This window comes from Etheostoma cragini, chromosome 1, assembly GCF_013103735.1.
Source record: "Etheostoma cragini isolate CJK2018 chromosome 1, CSU_Ecrag_1.0, whole genome shotgun sequence".
NCBI classification, from domain to species: domain Eukaryota; kingdom Metazoa; phylum Chordata; class Actinopteri; order Perciformes; family Percidae; genus Etheostoma; species Etheostoma cragini.
The window spans coordinates 32414071-32426717 of NC_048407.1; the positions used below are offsets into that span (position 1 = coordinate 32414071).

General features: G+C 41.0%; 1 protein-coding gene across 1 annotated transcript in view; it reads right to left on the reverse strand.

The window, feature by feature from the left end:
• The window catches only part of LOC117954511 (otogelin-like), an 84107-nt gene that overhangs the window by 33081 nt on the left and 38379 nt on the right, over positions 1–12647 (reverse strand). The window contains 5 exon segments of the mRNA XM_034888415.1: positions 733–951; positions 2178–2324; positions 2576–2710; positions 4166–4304; positions 5252–5359. Of these exon segments, the coding sequence (XP_034744306.1) occupies positions 733–951; positions 2178–2324; positions 2576–2710; positions 4166–4304; positions 5252–5359 (748 nt within the window).

The window sequence follows — 12647 nt, forward strand, 5'->3', positions numbered from 1 at the left end:
ACACACACACACACACACACACACACACACACACACACACACACACACACACACACACACACACAGAGGGAGTGATGCTGAATTACAACTTTTTCTTACAGGTTAAGTAGTCAAGTCTGAAAGTCTTTTTTACTGTACTTTGTCGGTTGAGGAAGTTCAGATGATAAATATAATCATTTGTGAATGAATATTAATATGATGAGAATCTTTGTTTCTAAATTTAACCCTTGTGTTGTCTTCCCTTCAAAATTGAAAATCAACACTGTTGTTGACGCTTTTCATCAATGTTTTTAACTTTTTCTCACGTTTTTGTCCCTTTTTTCAACACTTTTGATGCTTTTTTTGACGTTTTCAACACTATGTAACACTAACTTATTAACTTTAGTTTTACAGTTATTTTTGGAATTTATGGTCAATAAACCTAATTTAAAAGGAAATTATACCTAATGTTTGAGTTAGAAAAGCAGAAATTTGGAATTATTGAGACTAAAATTAAAGGAATGGATGTTGATGGATAATCACAGACTGGAATATGTCAACTTTTACTCAATACTATTTCAAAAACACTTCCATTTGTTCCTTCAAATGCTATAAAATTGGATAAGACACCCCAAAATTAATGAAAATAGAGATTTGTACTTGGCAAAGAGCGTTGTGTGGAATCAATCATGTTATTTTGGGGAATTAAAAAGAACATTGATGTAGGAAAACGGGTCTATTTGACCCGAGGACAACATGAGGGTTAAGAAAAACAGCGGTGATTATAACACACTACTACTCAGTTGTAACATTTACCAAGGTTGATGATCATGCAGGCAGCGTTTCTCTCACCTCTGCGGCGGTCCAGCTGTTTCCAAACTCCTGCGGAGTCGGGGAGTCGATGTTGTCCGGCGTCCGCATCTCGTTCACAGTCTTCATGTCGAAGTTCCCGCACAGCCCACTTAGCTTCCCCTGAACACATTGCCAACATCCCGCTTTAATCGGATCCTTTTTATACATTAACATTCAATTTATATCATCATGTCCTGATTATTATATCCCCTTAACAGGTTCCATAGGGTCAGAGTTTACCAAACAAAGTGAATCTCCCTGTTTGTTATTCTTATTGTGCTTTAAGATTGGGAATAACAGTCTATGCTCTGATGCTCTGATTGCAGCGTTGTTGCAGTGCAGCATGTGACCACCGGTGGCAGCACTGAGCACACTCCTGCTGAGCGAGGACAAAAATCATGCACCACGTTTGATATCATTTTTTATGAATGTTTGTATGACTAAAATGTTTTTTCAAGGTTTTCTCTCATAGGTATTGTAAACCCCAATATTTGTCAAAACAATCTCACCTCAAAATCGCTCACTTGTTTGTTCTGCAGCCATCTTTGACAGCTAGCTACAACAACACCACTTAGACAAACTGAGAAAACTCAACACTTTCAACCAGGAAACTTAACTGGACTTGTCGTTTCGGTGCCTAAACTTAACAGTCGTGGCCAAATGATGCAGATTTTTTCTGGCTAAACTCAACTACCATGGCCCCTGAAAGGAGCGCCAACTTGCGGTGCCTGTGCCCGACTCACAGTTAACTATTGGTGGCTCAACACAACAACCAACTGCCTACATAAACATATATGTATATATATATATATATATATATATATATATATATATATATATATATGGACCTTTTTGCGTTTCATTTTGCGTTTGTCGGTAACTTGCCTTTGCTGTGGCTAACTGTCAAACGGCCGTTCTAGACATACGCGACTCACATTGTGTATTGGCAAGCTCAACTTTTAGATCAGCATGGACAGGAAGTCATAAAAGTTTGAATATATTTTGTCTATGAAAACTGAGAACCCTTCATCTGCAGATGACCAGGTTGAAAGCTCCCCGACAAAGTGAACAAGAGAAGCTTGAGTTGAGATTGTTTTGTCACCTGTTGTTTCTAAAGTCAAGAATGAACTGTCAACTTCAAATAGTATCTATTCTCTTCAGGGGAGGACAAGGGGACACAGGAATCGGATGGTAACCCCAGTCTGAATAAGAAGGAACAAATTATTTCAACTGTTTATATATATATTCAACTTTTAGTCTTTACTGATTGGAGCATCAGCTAAATACACCCTAAAATCTCAGCCTTGCACACTCCACTGAGTCAGGCACTGAAACCAGCGTCCTACCTGCCAGCGAGGTCCGACCTGGATGTGGACGGTGGTCTTGCGGTCCCAGAGGACGGTGACGTCTTCATCAGGGAAATGGACCACTGTGAAGTACCCGGCTGGCCACATGAACATCCTCTGCTTCCTGTCAATCACACTGGACGGATTCTGCACCAGACAGAGGAGTTTAACTTTAAGGTTATATTTTCAAATGTTATGTTCGAGTTGACTCGGCTTTGATTAGCCAATAAAAAGAGATGATGCCACATAATCCACTTCAAGGTGCAACGACCAAACCTTCTCATTATTATAGATACAGATAATCTGTATTTTATTGTATCCCCCTTTTTTCAGGCGGAAAATTCACGGCTGGCAACCTGCGTCATCCTTTAACATTTTAATAAAAATATATATCTTACTGGCTTCCCAGAGTCATCATCGAATGCTACGAAGGATCTGCCGATGTTGATCAGCAGAGACTTCCTGCAGATGAGTCCGCTGTCGAAACAGTCGACGTTCTCGGCCGTTACACCGAGCATCACGTCCCCGCTGCTCTGTGGAGGAGAGAAAACACAAACATGGCAACTACCAAACTCCTGCTGACGACAAACTGAACAAATACACACAAATATAAAATGACTGTAAAAATACAAAATAATATAAATAGAAAATAAATAGAAAAATGTAAAATAAAATAAATACATTAATTTAAAATAAATTTAAAAATTTAAAATAAAATAAATACATGAATAGAGAATAAATTTAAAAATATAAAATAAAATAAATAAATTGAAAATAAATTTAAAAATAATTATGAAAATATAAAATGAAATAAATAAAACATAAACAAACGATAAATAAATATATATATTAATTGCTTTAGAGTTAATGTATTTTTCTCCCCCCTACATGTATTAAAGCATGACCAGCATATGACAGAGTATTTCCTGTTCTGTTTACCTCTAGCAGCACTATGGAGGGGGTGTTCTATGAGTGGGTCCCTGTTTTGTTTCTACCATGCACATATATGCGCACACGCACTGTTAGGTTAAAGAAAAGGTCGTGGGGGGGCTTACGGTTCCGGGACACGCGGGCCGGTTTAAGAAGAAAGCGGTCTTCCTTAACACGCAGCTATAGTTTAATTTAGGACAGACGTGTTTTCAGACATGCAAACAAGATTTATTGTAAAGCTCAAATAAAACGTAGAAAGTCTTTGGCGATTAGACTCCATCGCTACACGAGCCATCCCTTGTATACATGTATATAGGGGTAAAGAGCCATCAGACCCCCCAAAGAATCTAGACACTGGACCGGTCAGCTGGAGTAGAGGACTGGAGGTGGAAGGGGGGTCGGAGGGTCGCACTCTTCGCCTGCGTCGACAGCTGATAGCAAAGGGAGAAACAGATTTTTTAAAGCAGGGTTGTGACTCTGTGATTGGCCCTTGCCATCTGTGTACAATTCTGATTGGTTAAGCAGGAAGGTGAACGCCTCCAACAGCTGATTGGAGTTAGGCAGAGCGTTGATTAAGAGTGAGGTCTTCCTGAAAGGATTTCCACTGAGAGACATTTCAATCAGGAGAGACTAGTGGCAGATATGCGACGGTTATACACGCATGATGAAATACACATTTATGAGGATAACAGCTGAATTGATTTAGCAGTGCATTGATTAATAGCTATTAATGACAAAAATCCATAATATTGTAAATAAATACAGAGTAAATGTAATTTTTAAGTTGTATTTCTTTTACTTACTTAATTAAAGGGACTTATTGGGGAAGTATCTTGTCACTTTATTATCAGAATTATATTTTGAGTTGCCAATGTCTCAAAGGGACCTTGGAAAACTGGACACTGGAAACTGCACTGATCCACTTTAGTATCACTATTTTGCAATTAACATGATAAAACCCACAGTCCCAAAAAAAAGGCCTTTAATGTACAGGTGAATAATCAATAGGTTAAAATAGGCAACAACACATTTTGGGCTCTCTCACTATGAATAAATACCTTCACAAGATAGACTTTGCATGCACCAACGTAGTCAAACAGCAGTCCATCAAACGTCCGGTAGTGGCGGTCACCGTAAGCCGTGCACATGGATGGACACGGACGAAACACACACTGGAACGTCCCGTGCTGGCAAACACTACAAAGACAACAAAGCTTCAGTGATTCCACATCAACTTGTTCCCACTTAGCGCAAGGGCCTTTTTATTTTTTAACGTCTAATGGCCTCCTTTTATCGAGAGCCTCGGAGGTTTACAGTGGGCAGAAAAGTGGCCCGGTGAAATGTCAAAGGCTCATTTTGCTATTAGGCTGTCATCTCCATCGTCTTCCCTGGCTACGGCTTGAAGAAGAAATGGGAGGATGGGAGAATGACTGGGATCGCTGGGAGAGTGTTTCCTTTCACCAGCGATGAACAGGCTGAAGCAGAGGGAATCAAAGAGTCACACAAGGGCCCGCTCTGTTTCCCCTGTGATGACACAATCATGGATATCCAGTAGCCACTTTCGCTGCTCGGACAATCTCAGATCTCAAATCGTACGCTTTCAGGCAAAAATGGGACTTTGAAAAATTAGCAGCCTTGTTGGAGATTTGTCTTGATTCTGACAGATATTGTTGGCGAGTGATTGGTTGGGATAATGCAAAGTTGAGCAACGAGACAGAAGGAATGAAGACCACCACAAGATGTAGAATCACCAGACGTTGTGTTTTCATGTACAAAGTTGTCTATAATAGATCTAGCTAAGATCTGATTTTTAAATGCATTCTGTATAATCTGTGCATAGACCTCCTATATCCATATTTATACACTACATTTTATAGTCCCTTACAATTATTTACTTTTTTTTGCTTATACATATACTTTATACTCTGTATAATCTGTATAATCTGTCATAGAGCTCCCATATTTATATTTATATTTTTACACAACATTTTAAAGTTCCTTACTATTACATTTGCTTATACATAAAATTATATACAATATTTATACCCTGTATATCAATTCTGGATAGATGTAAATCACATTTCGTTGCTTGTACTTGTGACAGTGCAATGACAATAAATTTGAATTGAATTGAATAAACTCACCACTGATGGCAGGGGGAGGAGACTCTGTCGCCGGGGTAATACTCCTTTCCTTTCCAAAGACAGGGGCAGGAGGCAGGTTCAAAGCACTCGTCTCCATGTTTCAGCAAGCTGGGGGCAAACAAAACCTTGTTAAAGGATAACACTTTCAGTAAAGATTTACTTGAAGTTAAGAGTGACATGACACAGTCATGAACACATGAAACAGTCATGATGCATGAACCCTAACCTTGACCCTTAACATTAACCATAACTTGGCATGACAAAACTGAATGACACTTAAAAAAGCATTATGTCACCACCATTTATGACTTGTTTATAATGTTTATGGCATGTTCCTGACAGTGTCACGTCACTGGGATGTTGAAAACTTCAAGTAAAGTGGAACCAAACTTTCTAAAGCTCTTTATTCACTGTTATGGTCAATGTTATTAATGGAGCTTGGATGTAGTAGTTTAACCCTCAAAATTGACCCAATTATTTAAAAAAACAATCTTTATCAGAGAAGTGGGTTTCTTTCAAACAAATTTTGAGAAAAATAACGCTGATTCTTCCAAACAACGCTCTTCACAAAAATAAATGAACAGCTCACTACTTTTTTAAAGATTTGGATGTTTTATTGAGTTTTATTGCGTTAAAAAACGTACGAAATAACGTTGAAAAAAGTGACAAAAATGTCCACAAAAGCTTCAAAACCATGGGGGAAAAAAACACAAAAATGTTAAAAGGTGCAGAAAAAGTGATAAAAACATCAGGGGGGAAAAGCAACAAAGGTTTTGAAAAAGACAACCCAAAAAATCTTCAATAATAAATAGATGGTATTCATCGATATGATTCCACCATACGCCAACATATTTATAGACCACTGTACCAGACACTGTAAACAAACCACATTTGATATTGTTTTGTATGGTCTGAACTATACTTAAAGAGACTGAATCCGTCACAGGCTATTTCTCTACCCAGGGTCCCATTCTGACCCGCCAAAATAGCAAAACAATGGGAATAAAGCTGCAGTGAACATGCTGTAGCAGAGCATTAGGGCCTTCCCAGCGTGTCTTGATTAACGTACTGAAGGACCTTAAAGATTACTGAAAAGCATTCAGAGGAAACTGTTGTTTAAGCAGAAAACCCTTTCAACCAGTGCAATATGTGTCCACGAGATGACACGTCCCAGCTCGTAAAATACCGACGCTTGGTCAGGTGCCTTTGTTGTTGTTATTGGCGCTAGAGGTCTCCTTTAGTTCCATATAACACGCTTGGTCGGGACTATCGGCGTCCCTTTGGATGCTAGGATGTTAGATTAAGGAAAAGCTTGTGGGGGGGCTTACGGTTCTGTGACAAGCGGGAATAATGGGCCGGTTGAAGAAGAAAGCGCAATGACAGGACAGTTAAGGACATACGCAGGATATGAACCCCACTCTCCTGGGTGAAAGTCCTGTGTTTGACCCGTCCGCCCCCCCGACCAACCTGTCTAGATGCTGCTCTCCCCAGTACGTTCTACACACACACCAAAGGGTACTTTTTTATACTTATTTTGGAAATTCATGGTCAATTAACAGCGAAAATTGTAAAATATTTTGACTAATAGTTGAGGAACGCTTGTTGATGGATTATCACAGACTGGTATATGTCAAAGTTTAGTCTGGATACTGTTTTAAAACCACTTAATTTTTCCTTTTGGATTGGCGGCACATATTCGCACTTGTCAACACACAGTTGAATAAAACACCCAAATTTCAATGAAAGTTGTAAACATTAACTGTGAGGTTCAGCCAACCACCGTAAGAATGAGCTGATTGAAATGTTGACTGAAATCACCAATAGTCTAATAAAAGAGCTTCCTAAGTCAGTGCCGTCTAATTTGGAGTTCTTATTAAAAAAAAAAACATGGGCTAACAAGATGCTGCCATGTCATAACTCAAAATCATGATTTTGGAGCTCCTGTGGTCATCTCTATCCCCAATATGAAGACTGTCCTTTGCAAAGAGAACGATAGAGGCAGAGCCAAAGCCGGTCGGCTTCCAGAGCGGAGCCATGCCAGGAAACAAGAGGGAGAGAGTTTCAGGGGGTGGGCGACTGTGGATGAAAAGCAGAGGCACTCGTTAACTACATGAGAAAACCAGACAATTAGGATTCTCAGAGATAGAGAGAGAACCAGTCTTTGTCTGGATGCCTCCATTTGCTTTCCACTCTGCAAGACGAAGCTGATAAGTATCTTGTAATATCCCGGGTTGAGCTATATCCAACAGACAATGAGGTGACATGCTGAATGGTCCCGCCACAAACCTCAGGTTCATCTGAGTAGAGTTACACCCCAGATAAAACGGTGTTAACAGCTTCCTTTATCCGCCCGCCAAGCTGCCGTATCAATTACTCTGATCAAAGATTCTACAATCATTCATTCTGCCGACCTACGTGCACATTATGAATAAATCCACGTAAACACAGCCCTCATTTTCAACTTAATTTCATCAGACGATGTAAAAGTGGCTGAGGAAGATGTCGCTGCAGAGAGTGGCGAATGGGTTGAGTGGCGAATGGGTCTGTAACGCATCCGGTGTCGTGCACACCCTCAGGTTTAAATATACCAGATAGCAAAAGCACAGACTGTCACACAAACTGTTAATAAACTTTAGTGTTCGGCTCATGAGTGAAGGTGTACAGGCTTCCCCCTAGAGTGTGACTATCAAACCTTCTAAACTTTACATCATTAGCCAATATCTTCATTGATTTCCTTTGTGTTCACATGAACATAAATTATAATATTAAATACTGACAGACTATACAGAGCTCCCCTGGGGACAGAACAGGCCGGTCAGCGGCCCAAATCAGCATCCAGCTCCATGTTTTCTGTGTGCTTCACTGCATGCATTGTGTTCCTGTATCTTTTCTATAATTTCATTTCATTTTTGGGTGTGTGTGTCGTCCCATTTCCGCCAAACGTTGAGACATCTCATGGTACACCTTTACGTTTTAACCCACTGCCTCTGAATGGCTTCTTTTTGTTTTTTTGTCTTAAAGGTCCCGTGACATGGTGCTCTTTGGATGCTAATACTGTATCTGAAGTCCCTTTTATATAGACCTTAGTGGTCCCTAATACTGTATCTGAAGTCTCTTTATATAGACCTTAGTGGTCCCTAATACTGTATCTGAAGTCTCTTTATATAGACCTTAGTTGTCCCCTAATACTGTATCTGAAGTCTCTTTTATATAGACCTTAGTGGTCCCCTAATACTGTATCTGAAGTCTCTTTATATAGACCTTAGTGGTCCCTAATACTGTATCTGAAGTCTCTTTTATATAGACCTTAGTGGTCCCCTAATACTGTATCTGAAGTCTCTTTTATATAGACCTTAGTGGTCCCTAATACTGTATCTGAAGTCTCTTTTATATAGACCTTAGTGGTCCCTAATACTGTATCTGAAGTCTCTTTATATAGACCTTAGTGGTCCCCTAATACTGTATCTGAGTCTCTTTTATATAGACCTTAGTGGTCCCCTAATACTGTATCTCAAGTCTCTTTCCCAAAATTCAGCCTTGGTGCAGAAATACAGCCTCTAGAGCCAGTCCTGGGGGGAGGGCTCGTTTGAAAGCCATGATGTTTGAGGGCCATTCAATTAGCCAAGTATAGCTACCAAATGAAAACAACAACATATATATACCGCTAATGGAAGTATATTTCACCAGCATCTCTCTTTTTCATATTCAAATGCATTTAGTAATGTTCATATTTATATATTGAACTCAACATGGAAACAAGACATCCACTTTCCTGAGTGATTTAAATTATTTCAGTGCAATGTCTCGAAAATAATCATTCAATATTGGCTGAAAAAGTTAACACTAAGTGCAGCAACATTTGGACTCTACGGGCAATCACAAAAAAAATTTAAATTCTTTTACAGTTGTATATAACCAAAACGCGACTGTGGCATGCTCCGTGGTCCTGAGCTGCACCTGAAGGTCCAGGTTCATGTGAGTTCAGCTGGGCAAATTGTCACAAAATGAGGAATGAATGAATGGTCTACATTTTGATCATAAACAAAGTGTGCCATTGTGAACGGAAACACAATGGCTTCTTCTGTCAGCATCTCAGCTAATTATTTCCCATTAGAGGGTTTTAAGTCTTGCTGCAGATGAATACCATGCAGTTGACTTTGACTTGGGATCATTTCTTCCTGATGATATTATCTAAGTGTAGTATTAATATGGCAGATGGAGCACCAGCTCATCATCTACCGTCTGGTTTTAGAAATAAAAACCAAAGCCAGTGAGTTGAAGACATGCGGCTGATGTGTAACAGTCCAACAAACACCATGTCAACAAAGAAAAGTACTTCTTAAAGGTGCTTTAAGCGATGTCACGCGTGTATGTGTTAGTTAGTCAGCGCTTTGGTACGTGGAAGCACAGGAGGGAGGGGTGGGGGCGGGATTAGGAGGGGGGAGGGGCCAGCTAGTCTTATTTTAATTGAAAATGCTTTGGACGTCATCAAGAACTAACGTCACCCAACATGGCTCAGGGCACCTTTAAGTCATGGAGGAATGTGAGACGGAGGTATTGGCTTTGTGTTTTGTGATATTCTATCTGTCTTTGACTCATGATCACCATCATCCATGACAAAAAACAAGGTGCAGTCATCTTGTTGTGATCCTCACAGGATCCAGGTTGTTTCACGAGATCATTATTTATACTATTATTGACCCCCAGTCAAGTCAGGGGCCAGATAAAAGCTAAAAGTAAAACTATCATTGATATTTTTCCTTCTGTCAGGGACAAAACTGAGTGACATAATTTTCCCAAGCGGGGAACAGTAGATGTGTTCTTTTGGATGCTGCCTTTCTTTAAATGACTGCTCATTTCTTTAAATTTCTTATGCTGCACTGTAACTTTTATTGTTGCGTTTTATGTGTCCTAATGTTTCTATTTTGTCTTAAACTGTCTATTCATGTGTTTTATAGTTTTTAATGCTTAACTGTTTGTACTTGTGTTTTATCTGTTTAACTGATTTTAAGTAAAGCACTTTGAATTGCCCTGTTGCTGAAATGTGCTCTACAGATAAAGCTGCCTTGCCTTGCCCAGTGGAGAAGTACAATTTACACTCTGTTAGTAATCACACACAGGCCTCAAATACACACACACATGCTTAGGACTTAATCATGCTCAGGACTTAACCATTTGTGGATCATCATCCACAAATAGAGAGATGTCAGAGTGAGTGGGCTGCCAGCTAGACCAGCGCCCTAAGTGGTTTTAGTACCTTGCTCAAGAGCACCTGGCAGTGCCCAGGAAGCAAAGTGGCATCTGTCCAGCTACCGATCCCCACTCCATACTTTGGTCTGCATGGGGACTTGAACCGGCGACCCTCTGGTTCCCAACCCGATTCCCTAAATGCTGAACTATTGCTGCCACGAGACAAAAGTAGCTCTCCGAATATGTCCATAACATTATCTTGCAGGACGGGAGTGTTTTAAGCACTACACACGAGATGATGCAGGCAACACTACACACAGGTCTGCCTCTGGTTACACACTGCTCCTCTGAGGGAAAGGATGGTTGTAGATTTTCCATAATTCTGCTTTACAAATGTTTTTTTTGTGGAAGGATTTGCATTCATCACGTTTCTTAGACCTCAAAGATTGCATTTTGGTGAAAACCTACAAAGCACCCTTAGGGGTCCGATGGTTGAAAATAAATGTATTGATGTAGAAATCTTTGCTAAAAAGTAGAAAGAGATTTTTAAACTGAGCACACAAGCGTGGCTTTGGATTCGACTTCATGACTGTAACTTACACGGGGGGAAGGAGTGTTATAACCCCCTCAATAATCAAAACTGGCCAAAGCACCCCCCCACACACCGAAAACCTATTGAAATTTCCATATGCGCCACAAATGAATGCAGAAAAAGCGCAAATTATTGCAGAAACAAAATCAACAGAATGCAGAAAATGAAGTGGTTGATTTTCAAACTTTCAACTGTGCTCAAAAGTGGAGGAAGTGGAGCGGACGAAGCCGTTAGAAATGACGTCTATAAACAAGTGGATGAGAACATACTGACAGCACAGGAGCAACTACGGAAGAGACGAACCCCAACATAAAATAATAATCCACTTCATTCAGTTCCATTCACACAATGCCGTCCGATCTGAGTCACAAACTAAAGGTCTGCCCGTGTAAAACAACTCCCTCGTTATTCTGAAGACTCGTTTCTTTAAAAAAAGACTCATGTCTGAACATTTATTAACACAGCTGTCGTCATGAAGCTGAAAGACGTCTCTTTGTGTCCATGTTTCCTATAAAATAGGATCACGACCTATCAGGTTCCAGTGAGTTATTAAACACTTAGACCATGACTGGAAAGTGTTGTGTCACTATGAAGGTCATGTAGCAAAAACAGGCCAGAAGGAACAAATGAATCACACCGGTGAGGTCAACACACGTCCCAAACTGCCTGAATCTGGCCTTCAGGTCGGTTTACATAATTTAAAGTTCACAGTCACCACACCAAGGATTCTCCACAGAAACTAAATGCACCAATGGAATAAAAACCGTACACAAAGTGGATGGATAAATACACATATTTATATATGTGTGTATCTGTTTCCTCGGATCAGGGAGGCTCCAAAATCACGGTAGCAGCTGTGGCCATGGTCCCGCTACACGTTCTTTGATGCCATGTTACATCCTGCTACGTCCTGCTATGATCTACTGCTACGCCCTGCTACGTCCTGCTACTCTCTGCGATGCCATGTTAAGTCCTGTTAAGTCCTGCTACGTCCTGCTACGTCCTGCTACGTCCTGCTACCTCCTGCTACGCCCTCCTACGTCCTGCTACGTCCTGCTACCTCCTGCTACGTCCTGCTACCTCCTGCTACTTCCTGCTACGTCCTGCTACGTCCTGCTATGTCCTGCTGTGCCCTGCTACGTCCTGCTACGTCCTGCTACGTCCTGCTACCTCCTGCTACCTCCTGCTACGTCCTGCTACCTCCTGCTACGTCCTGCTATGTCCTGCTACGTCCTGCTGTGCCCTGCTACCTCCTGCTACCTCCTGCTATGTCCTGCTACGTCCTGCTGTGCCCTGCTACCTCCTGCTACCTCCTGCTACGTCCTGCTACGTCATGCTACTTCCTGCTACCTCCTGCTACCTCCTGCTTCCTCCTGCTACGTCCTGCTGTGCCTTGTAATACTGCACAGTGCCCTGCTATGCCATGAACTACTACAAAAAACTACTACAAACTACTATTTTTTGGGACTGTTATTGCGACTCTTCATTCTAACCCCAACCGGTCGTCAGACACCGCCTACCAAGAGCCTGGGTCTGGGTCTGGGTATGGGCCTGGGTCTGGGGTCTGGGTCTGGGTCTGGGTCTGGGCCTGGGTCTGGGTCTGGGCCTGGGTCT